This window comes from Grampus griseus (assembly GCF_964374135.1).
Source record: "Grampus griseus genome assembly, chromosome: 20".
Classification (NCBI taxonomy): Eukaryota; Metazoa; Chordata; class Mammalia; order Artiodactyla; family Delphinidae; genus Grampus; species Grampus griseus.
The window spans coordinates 21,555,051-21,566,518 of NC_139014.1; the positions used below are offsets into that span (position 1 = coordinate 21,555,051).

Sequence of the window (11,468 nt, forward strand, 5' to 3'; positions counted from 1 at the left end):
CCCTGCTTTAACAAGCCCCCCAGAGTCTAATGGAGGCTAAAGTTTAGGAACTACTTGCTTATTAGGGCATCTGCTACAGGTTGCAAGCTGGAATCACTTGGGGAACTTTTCGAAAAAAGAGGTGCCCCAGCCCCTTTAAAAGGCCAGATAAATCAGGGATGGGATCAAAATACCTGTGTTTTAGAAGCTCCCTAGGTGACTAATATGCAGCTAAGGTTAAGAAACACTGATGTGGGGACTCCCCTGGTGGCGCAGTGGTTAAGAAGCCACCTGCCGATGCAGGGGACACGGGTTCAGGCCCTGGTCCGGGAAGATCCCACAGGCCACGGAGCAACTGAGCCCGTGTGCCACAACTACTGAGCCTGTGCTCTAGAGCCCGTGAGCCACAACTACCGAGGCTGTGTGCCACAACTACTGAAGCCCGCGTGCCTAGAGCCCGTGCTCCACAAGAGAAGCCACCGCAATCAGAAGCCTGAGCACCGCAACAAAGAGGAGCCCCCGTTCACCGCAACTAGAGAAAGCCCGCGCGCAGCAACAAAGACCCAACGCAGCCAAAAATAAAAAATAAAAAAAACACACACAAAAAAGAAACACTGATGTGCAAGGATATTACTTATGGACACTTGGCCAAATTTCTACCTGAAACAAAGAAGATTTAAGCGTTTTCCGAGAGTTGAGTAAAAAGGATGCTAGGCTTTGGAGTCAAATGGAACATGGGTTGACATCTTTGCCCTATCACAAAGTGGCCCTGGGCAAGTTATTTAACTCGTTAAACAAGGATAATTAATGTATATTACCTTGAGTCAATATGATGATTAAATTTTAGAATGTGTAAAGCACTTTGTGCAGGGCCTAGCACACAGCAGGTACCCAACAAGTGATTTGTAGATACTATCCCCACTGGTGGACCGGTGGAGCACGCTGCAAGTCAAGAAAACCTGAGGGCTGAGCTATACCCCGAGTAGCTATTTGTAACTGCCCAACTGGGGACAGAGATCTGTGGTAAAACACTCAAAGAAGCAGGAGTGAAAGAAAATCTTTTATTTAAAAAAAAGAAAAAAAGTGGGCTCTGGGAAGAACAGAGTTAGTCCATCCGGGCCTTCAGTGTCCTCGTGGTGATTTTGTCCTTCTCACTGCAGAGGGAGAAAGTCACAGAACGTCTACACCCATTCTAGACTGCAGAACAAACTAGGACAGCTGTCCTAACTCTGGGGTTAACTGTTTTGCCCACGTTACACTAATGTTAGCTTGTTTTCCTGGCCTGTGGTGAGGAAGGGGAGAATGGAGAAACTTCCATAGGTGGAGCCGTCAAGAGTTGGGATGATTCAGGGCTGGAGTGTGAAGCGCTCCAAAGCAGGGAAGGAGCTCCCCAGGCCTAGAGAACAAGTAACTTAGGAAGGAGGTGTGAGGTGTTTCACTCCAGTGAAGGGAAAAGATCCTTGGGGTGGTAAATTGTCTGTATTAGCCCCAACCTGTTTTTCACAGTAATTAAGCAGGTTACCCCATAACAAAAGGGTCCAAATGCTTGTTCTGGGAGGTTCCCAAGGAAAGCTGTTGGGAGGATACCAGGTTCCTGGTGACAGCCCCAAATAAGCAAGAGGGAAAGAGGGTGGCAGTCAGGCATCCGGCTGGGGGGTTGGAAAACACTCCCAGGGCTCAGCACACCACACAGTTGTGGGTTCCATGCTGGTGTGAGCTGGGAGAGGACAGGAGCCACCCAGGATTTATTCTGATCAATCTGCAGTAGCTCTGCTGGGGCTCATCCCCACAAAGGTCCCTGAGACTTTGGGGACAGTGCTCAGGAAGGAAAGAAATGTCTATTGTGAGCAAGGGGAGGAGACTCGGGGACACAGAGCCTCACCAGACGGAGGCCAGGGGAATCTGGGTAGGCTCCCACCTTAGCTGCCACCCTTAGGAAGCATGGATTTCTGCTATTCCAGGCCTGCTGCAAGCACCCTTCTTATTTCATAGCTGACTAGGGGGCTGGGAAGATGGGGTGTTTGTGCAGGAGGGGAGAGGCACGTGTCTGCAGAGCTTCTAGACTTCTCCCAGTGCACACTTACATGATGTGAACAATGACTCCCATGCCTGACACCGCATCCCTGTCCACAGCATTCAGCATGGCTTGTGAGATGGTTTCAAACAGGTGTTCTGGGTCCTGCCGACAGAGCAGAAACCTTTCAATCCCCAGAGCCTTGGACCCTCACTTGGTCTGGCCCATTAACTCTCTCTTCTCTAGGCTCAAGGTGCCCAGCTCTGGCCCCTCCCGTGTCTGGAGTGAGGGATGGTTCCCTGGATGCGAGAAGCCCCCTCACCTCCTTCTCAGAAGGCAGCAAGGTTACGTAAGATATAGTTCAAGCCCTGCACTTCCTCCGCTAACCAGCATTGTGACCTTGAGCAAGTCAATGTCCCTTCGCTAAGCCTCAATTCCTCTTCTGTAAAATGGGGGAAGAATCCCCGTGGCTCCTATGTGCTTTACCAGCTGTCTCATGGACTCTCCTCCTGGGTGGCTCAGAAGTATTGCACAACTCAACCTGTCCAACCATGAACCCATTTCCCCCCAAACCTGTTGCATCCACCACATCCTCTTATCTTGGTTGGCTTAGCTAGAAAACTCAAGTGTCCTCAGCATCTCCACCTTGCTCACTTCTGTTTTAAGTGACCAAGTACTCTAGACTCTGGCTGCCCCGCTCCCCCACTGCCACTCTCTTTGCTCAGGACCTCAGTGCCACACCGACCTGCAGGCCTCTGGTGCCTCAGGTCTCTTACTGCCTTTGACACCATGTCAGAAGAAAAAGTTCCAATGAGGTATCACCTCTCACCAGTTAGAATAGGCATCATCAGAAAATCTACAAAAAACAAATGCTGGAGAGGGTGTGGAGAAAAGGGAACCCTCTTGCACTGTTGGTGGGAATGTAAATTAATACAGCCACTATGGAGAACAGTATGGAGGTTCCTTAAAAAACTAAAAATAGAACTACCATACGACCCAGCAATCCCACTACTGGGCATCTACCCTGAGAAAACCATAATTCAGAAAGAGTCATGTACCAAAATGTTCGTTGCAGCACTATTTACAATAGCCAGGTAGGTCATGGAAGCAACCTAAATGCCCATCGACAGACAAATGGATAAAGAAGATGTGGTACATATATACAATGGAATATTACTCAGCCATAAAAAGGAACGAAACTGGATCGTTTGTAGAGACGTGGATGGATCTAGAGACTGTCACACAGAGTGAAGTCAGAAAGAGAAAAACAAATATTGTATAATAACGCATATATGTGGAACCTAGAAAAATGGTACGGATAAACCAATTTGCAGGGCAGAAATAAAGACACAGATGCAGAGAACTCACGTATGGACACCAAGGGGGGAAAGCGGGGTGGGGGGGGCGGGTGGTGGTGGGACGAACTGGGAGATTGGGATTGACATGCATACACTAATATGTATAAAATGGATAACTAATGAGAACCTGCTATATAAAAAATAAAATTCAAAAAAAAAAAAGTTCCAACTGCTTGGCGTGGCATCCAAGGCATTTCCGAGTCTCATCCCGATTTCACTCTCCTCCTTCCTCTCACCCCACATTCTGCCCACACGCCAGCGGCCACAGCAAGCTCTCTCCAGTCACTGAACACACTGGGCCCCTCCTGTACTTCTGACCTTTGCACAGGCTGCTCCTTCTGCCAGCCAGGCCCCTTCTTTCCTCCTGTTCCTGGCAAACTTCATTTCAGCAGGTATCTGTGGGTCTGTCTTATTTCATTAGGCTGCAATAAGCCCTCGAAGACAGACTATCTGGCTCCCCCGGAGCCTGGCAGAGCTGGCACAACAGCCGACCCTGTCAGGTACTGTTCCAATCTTCCCAGGTGATTTCCTCACACCACCACTCATAAAATAGATTCTGTTATTATCCCCATTTTACAGCTAAGGAAGTGGAGGCACAGAGAAGTAAAGTGACTTACCCTGAACGTAACTAATGAGATGGTAGGTGGATCTGGGTTTCCAACCCAGACAACCTGACTCCACAGCCCATTCTTCTGAGCTGCCCCTAACCCTATACCTTGTTAAATGTGTGTTCAATGAATGGATATGAGAACCCTGTAAACCCAACGTGGGGAATTATTTGTTGTTGTATCTGACTGAGGTCTCTTCATGGAAGGTGCTCTCCCTGGGAGCCAAGGCCCTGGCAGATGGAGTTTCTGGATGCCCTTCCAAGGCTCAGCAGCTGTGGCTTTCTTTCCTACCTGCACCATTCTTCCCATTACCTGCCAGGTAAACACATTTTCCCCTGATGGCCAAGGGGCGGGCACCTGAGAACCCAGCCCCGCTCCATGCCACCAACTCACCATGTTGGGTTCCCAGAGGGACTCGCACATCCCGTACATTTGTTCAGTGCAGGTACCACTGACTACAAAGTCTTCAGTCACCATGGGGCAGCCGATAAGGTCTAGAGAGCAAATGAAGGGCTTAAAGGTCTTCGGGTCCAATCCAGCAATGACCGGCTCAGTGTAGTAGGGCCCAAACCTGTGGGGGCCAGGAGCAGAGAGAGAAAGTGGAGCTCAAGAACATTCACTTTCCTGTTCAGGCCTGTTCAGACAAGGCCCCGGCCCAGACCCAGGGAGGAAAGTGGAGGGCCCGTTTGGGACAATCCCCTTTCCCCCTCTCCTGGCATCTAGCAATGCTCTAAGACTTTTTCTTCTTTTCTCTGACACTTACCTTCATATCCTCCTCACCCCGACCCTCTCTTCCTCTTCCTTTCTTTGGGAATTCTGTTGTTGTTTTTTTAACCTACTCTCCCTAGGTCCTATCTCATCCAGGTCCTATCACCATTCAATCTTCTATTTATACACCTATACCTTTACTCCTTTCAAAAAAGGATTTGAAGCAGTTTGTAGAAAAAACACTGAAAAATAAAACCAAACAGCTAAAACATAATGCCATTTGCAGCAACATGGATGGACCTAGAGATTACCATACTAAGTGAAGTAAGGCAGAAAAAGAAAGACAAATACCATATGATATCACTTATGTGGAATCTAAAATATGACACAAATGAACTTATTTATGAAACAGAAACAGACTCACAGACATAGAAAACAAACTTATGGTTACCAAAGGGGAAAGGGAGTGGGGAGGGATAAATTAAGAGTTTAGGATTAGCAGATACACACTACTATATATAAGATAGATAAACAAGGCCCTACTATATAGCACAGGGAACTATATTCAATATCCTGTAATAAACCATAATAGAAAAGAATATGAAAAACAATATGTATATATATGTATAACTGAATCACTTTGCTGTACCAGAAACTAACACAACATTGTAAATCAACTATACTTCAATTAATTAAAAAAAAAAAAGTCCTTCCTATGCACCAACTAAAGAAAAAAACAACCCCAAAATCAAGAATACAAGACACTCAGACAAAACACAAAGTTTTGTTCTGAGTCTCCCAGCAGACAAAGCAAAGAAGGATACTCAGTGAGCTGGGTTATTTTCATTGTTTGCCATTAGGAAATAATAGCTTATCAGAAACTTGTTCTAGACACTGAGCTTTAAGAAGAATCAATCTTAGGGATATTTAAATAGAAAACAGAAAATACTCAAAAAGTAATAGCCACTATCCTCAACAGAAACAGTAAGTAAACAGACATTTTCCATGTCTTATATCAGCTCTCAGTAATTTCTACGGGCATGATCTTAAGTTACAACTCTGTAAAAAAATAATTCTAAATAAAAAAATAATAATTGTAAGGTGGAGGAAGAGGTTGGAGTAGCGTGCTTTGATCTGGCATTTCTCAAACAGATCCCTAGGTATCAAATTTCTCTAACAAATCTTAAATTTTGTATTTTCCTCTCAATAAACTGAAAACAAAGTTAATATAAGAATGTCCTGTATTATCTGGGTAACAACCTTAAAACTAAATACAACATGGCTCAGGGCCTGCGTTTGTACTTCCAGTCGTGTCGATGTCACGGTACCACCTAAAGGTCAGTGTTTCACAGAGGTGCTTGGATGGATTCTCTGGGGTCCATGAGAAGTTATTTACTTTAAAAAGGGTCTGTACATGGCTCAATTTTGCAAATCACTGCATTAGCCTATCCTGCTGGAAAATCAATGATTTCAGTTGGGCTTGTAGAGAAAGCCCCTGGTTACAGTAGCTGAGAATCTAGAATTTTCCAGGTCAGCTTCAATGTCCTGTATTTTTATTATAAGTAAACATGAGCCATTAAATATATACCGAAATGTGAGTTAATCTGTACAACTTTGTAAGACTTCCTCCCTATATCTGAAACTAATATAATATTGTAAATCAATTACACCTAAATTAAAAAAGAAAGAAAAATAAAGACCTCTCCCCCCACCCCCATGAACCAGTTTTTTAAAATCTCTTGGGGCTTCCCTGGTGGCGCAGTGGTTGAGAGTCCGCCTACCGATGCAGGGGACACGGGTTCATGCCCCGATCCGGGAAGATCCCACATGCCGCGGAGCGGCTGGGCCCGTGAGCCGTGGCTGCTGAGCCTGCACGTCCGGAGCCTGCGCTCCGCAACGGGAGAGGCCGCAGCAGTGAGAGGCCCGCGTACCACAAAAAAAAAAAAAAAAGATCTTTTGTTAAGCCTTTCTCAATTTGGGATTTTGATAAACATGGTTACTACATATGGCAGACAATTCATAGCTGAGGATATTAACATAAACCTAAAAAAAAGGTAACCATTTGTTTTATTTTTTAATAGTAAAAAGACAGTAATATTGCTCCAGGTATGGAAATGGCAAAAACTTAGTTTTGAAAGCTAAAGAGTACTTTTGCAACTTTTCTATAAAGTCTAAAATTATTTCAAAATAAAAAGTTAAAAAAAAAGGAAAGAAAAAAAGCTTAACCTGTCTTCTTGCCACCCAGTCTTTTTTTTTTAATGGCCATTTTTTTCTTTTCTTATTGGAGTATAGTTGCTTTACAATGTTGTGTTAGTTTCTGCTGTACAATGAAATGAATCAGCTATATGTATACATATATCCCCTCCTTTTCGGATTTCCTTCCCATTTAGGTCACCACAGAGCATTAAGTAGAGTTCCCTGTGCTATACAGTAGGTTCTCATTAGTTATCTGTTTTATACATAGTAGTATATATATGTCAATCCTAATCTCCCAATTCATCCCACCCCTCCTTTCCCCATTTGGTGTCCATACGTTTGTTCTCTACATCTGTGTCTCTATTTCTGCCTACAAATAGGTTCATCTGTACTATTTTTGTAGATTCCACATATATGCTTTAATATACGATATTTCTTTTTCTCTTTCTGACTTACTTCACTCTGTGTGACAGTCTCTAGGTCCATCCACGTCTCTGCAAATGGCACAGATTTGTTCCTTCTATGGCTGAGTAATATTCCATTTTATATATGTACCACATCTTCTTTATCCATTCCTCTGTTGATGGACATTTAGGTTACTTCCATGTCCTGGCTATTGTAAATAGCGCTGTAGTGAACACTGGGGTGCATGTATCTTTTGAATTATGGTTTTCTCCATGTATATGCCCAGGAGTGGGATTGCTTGCTCATATGGTAGTTTTATTTTTAGTTTTTTAAGGAACCTCCATACTGTTCTCCATAGTGGCTGTATCAATTTACATTCCCATTTGCCACCCAGTTCTGCCCAGAGGTGGGTGGGGAAAGTACCTACAGGGTTCTCCCTTCAATTTCATTCCAGCTTCTGCACTGAATTCTACAGTTAGGAGCCCCTTCTTTTCTCATCATAAAGTCCTCAAATGTCAAAAGTTAACATACACAATTCCCAGGTTCCGTGTATTCCAGAGTATCTAATGACAACAGAATAAGCTCTTGGGTAAGGGTGGCTCCTGGCTGGGAGACGCCAGGGCACACTTTGGTAGCGTTAATTTTGTTTCCTGGGAGCAACTTCACTTGCTGCTTGCATTCCCTGTCTTCTTCTGAAGTAGCCCTTTCTTTCCTATTTGGTTGTTAGGTCCACAGAAAAGACTCAGAAAATAAGGATACTATCCAGCAAATAAGAAATGAGTCAAGGAGGAGGAATCTCCTTCCTGGGTGCCCCCCTCCATACTACTTGCCCAATCAAAGGTCTCTGCATTCCCCGAGTTCCAGGCTACATTTCTACTCACCGTTTCTCGTACAAGAGGTTGGCCACCATGCTCATGAGAGTGTAAGGCTTGATCTGCCGACCTTCCTTCAGCTCATACAGGTTCAGCCGGAACTTGAGGCGCTGGGCACTGTGGTAAAAGGAGAAAAGTGAGTTAGTATGTCATTGCTGAATGTCCCCTGGTGTCCACCTCATGGAGACACACAATCCCAGCCCCTGCCGAGACTCCTCCCCATCTGCCAGATTTTCTTCTGATTTTCTTACCAGAAGTCCAGCCTCACATCCGCTTCTCAGTCTTGTCCAACACTTCTACCCATAAACATGCCACTCTGCTAACCCTTTTTCTCATACTTTTTTTTAGGGTGAGAAAAGGGGAGTTAAGAAGTGGATTCTCCCCCCACTTTTTTGAGGAATAGCTTATACAGTACACTCTGGGTAGGAGTCTGCCTGCAGACATAATGATGGCGGCTTACAGGAGAAAGAGCAGTGAACTGAGAGAGCTGACCTGGGCTAAGCCTTCACCTTACCACTTAAGTTTTCCATCCCTAAGATAGGGACAAAATAAGTCACCTTATTTTGTGAGATAGTGTATGGGTGTTAATAAGCAGCAGCTGCTGCTAATGGACTGAAAGGCGCCTAAGAAAGTAGGCCGCACCTCCTCCAGTCCCATCTCAGAGCCCAGGGATAGGCCCTGCAGGGAACAGACCAGTGACATACATGCTGGAAGCAGAGCAATGAGTAACAGGACACCAGAACAAAGAGCCTTAGACACAACCTAAGCATCATACAGGTGAGGAAACTGAGGCCCAGCAAAGGTAGCAATTACTGCCCACAAACATGCAAACTCGGTGAGAAGAGGCTCCTGAAGAAAAGGAAATAGTGTGAAGGGAACAGCAGTGACTGGAGAGAGGAAGGCTGATGGGGGCCTTCATACTGACAGGAATGCTAAGCCGTCATTCTCTGATTCCACCAACAATGGAAAAAAAGGGCTGGTTGGGTTAGATTTCAGGAAGAACTTCCAAAATACATGTTCTTGAGACTTTAGAGAGGTTTAAGGGAAATGAGAGAGAAAACTTTCTGACAAGCTCCCACCCACCTTAGTGAACTATCAATCTTCTAAGAACAAAGTCCAGGAACTGCTGCTCCTTAGGCCACCTGTGACCACATCTTCCCTCTTGAAACGTTGACCCTCTTTTCCACTGGCCTCTCTTCTTCCCCAACTGACTGCTGAATATACAGTTCAGCTCTGGAGCTGCAGCTTACTTTTTCCCTCTGTGTATTCTGTCTCTCCAGAATCTGTTCCCATAGATTTAACAAATCACCAATGCCTATCCAGCCCTGAGATATAATCTCAAGACCCCAACTGCTCAGAAGATGTTTCTACTTGGCTTGCCTTGTCCCTTTAAAATTGGTATCAAAATCAAAGTCGTCACCTTTCCCCTAAAACCAGTCTTCCCAATTCCCGTATTTCAGTCAACATGCTCAAAACAGAAATCACCTTTAAAACACTTCTGGATTGCCTACATGCCAAGTACTAGAATAGATACTAATAACAAATAAAAAAGACACAAACCCCGACTTCAATGGTTAACTCTTTGGCCTCACAATATCCAAGTAGCCACTAAGGTTGGTCAGCAACAACTCTCAGAAATGCCTTCTTTTCCTTTCCCACCTCACCACCCCATCAGAACCACAACCTTCACACCCGGACCATCACAAGAGCCACCTATTTCATCTCCCAGACTCTCCCTTCTCTCACAGAACCACTGTCAACTAAGTAACTGCTCTAGCAGTTAATAAGGGTTAGTTATCTTATTATGGGTTAGTTATCTTTCTGTATGCCTGCCTTTTCTCCCAACTAGACCTGAAGTTCTTTAGGGGCTGAGCATGGGCTTTGGCCTCAGAGATTGGGATCCTGGGGGTCATTCATTAGCTTACATCTTGGGCAATACACTCTCTGTGACCCTCAGTTTCCTCATCTGCAAAATGGGACAACATGGTAACGTGGTTAAGAGGATTAAAGTCCATGGATGTAAGGTGCTTTCCACCGTGTCTGGCACAAAGTAAATGCTGCTAAGTTGGTTAGGATACCACTCTATCGCTTACGGTGTTCGGCAAAGTCTCAGATTCACTGATGTTGTTTAGTAGATGACTAACACCCACGCCACTCGAGCCGCTAGGCAAGAATGGTCCAAGAAGAAGCCTGGGTGTAGGTGGGAACCCCCGACACTTACACTGTCTGGACGTCGGTGGCGAGCCCGGCCAGGCCGATGTACAGCCGGTCGCCCATGGGAAAGATCTTCTGGAAGTCCGTGGTCACCATCTGGGCCTGGATCCCGAAGCGCCTGTCGGCAGCGATGGCCACACAGTTCTTCCCCTTCATGGCCATGACGGCCCCTCCGTTATAGGACATAATAGACTAAAACAGAGCGGAAGGGCTCAGCGCGCGGGGCCAAACGCGGCCCGGCGCAGCTCCTGATTCGGAGGCTCCTGTACGCACCGTCCTCCACTCTGGAGGCGCCTGGATGCCCTGAACTCCAGCTCTGAGATTAACGCTGGGAGGCTGCGAGGAGCCCCATTCCCTGCCTCGGTCCTCACCGCGGTCCGCTCCCCCTTCAAACTGGAGCCGCTTCCTTCAATCGACCACCAGGCCTCTACGCCTCCCAAACTCCCCATGACACCCCTCCCCATTCCTCAATCCCTACCCCGTGTCCCTTTTCCTTGCTCCCCACCTCACCATGATTGCCGCGTATTAGGACCTCCAATAGCCACAATTCCAGCAAACCTGCTACGGGCCTCACTGCGCAACCACTCTCGCTGCTTTGTCTCTATTGGCTGGGAGGCCGACCCTTCCGGGACAATTTGGCTTCCTATTGGCTCTATATCTTTGTCAGTCATCAGACAGGAGTTTGGTTGAGAAGCCAAAACCAAGGTGAGGAAAGCGCAAAGTGAAAAGTCACTCTCGGTGCGGAAGAGCCCGGCGTCGCGGTGCAAGCTGGTATAGCGGTGGACTCAGTCTCTGGGCGCAGGAGACGCCGGCCGGAGTCTGCGCCCACGTGGGCTAGTGAAACCCGAGATAAGGGCCTTTGGCTCCAGTGAAGGGCCACGGGGTTGGTTAAGAGCACGCTGTGTGGGTCGGGCATATTACTCATGAAGTTTGTTTCATTTATTCATTCCAGAAATCCTTACATCTGTTGTATGCCAGGCACCATGCTAGGCTCTGGACATGCACTGGGCGTGTGCCTAGTATTTAAGAGGTGCCCGTAAAGTGCGTATTTACTCTTGCGAGGAGGGAGGGGCACAGGGAGGGTGTCGCGGGTATTCAGCGGCTGCAGGGATTG

At 46.3% G+C, this 11,468-nt stretch overlaps 1 protein-coding gene across 1 annotated transcript; it reads right to left on the reverse strand.

Moving 5' to 3' along the window:
• Positions 1-1,022: 1,022 nt before the first annotated feature.
• Positions 1,023-10,995, reverse strand: PSMB3 (proteasome 20S subunit beta 3). The gene is made up of 6 exons (XM_082679137.1): positions 10,865-10,995; positions 10,362-10,546; positions 8,150-8,257; positions 4,353-4,530; positions 2,064-2,158; positions 1,023-1,133 (listed from the first exon to the last, which is right to left on the reverse strand). Exons 1-6 carry the CDS (start codon positions 10,865-10,867, stop codon positions 1,085-1,087), a joined length of 618 nt encoding a protein of 205 aa, XP_082535263.1. The 5' UTR covers positions 10,868-10,995; the 3' UTR covers positions 1,023-1,084.
• Between the last annotated feature and the right edge of the window lie 473 nt (positions 10,996-11,468).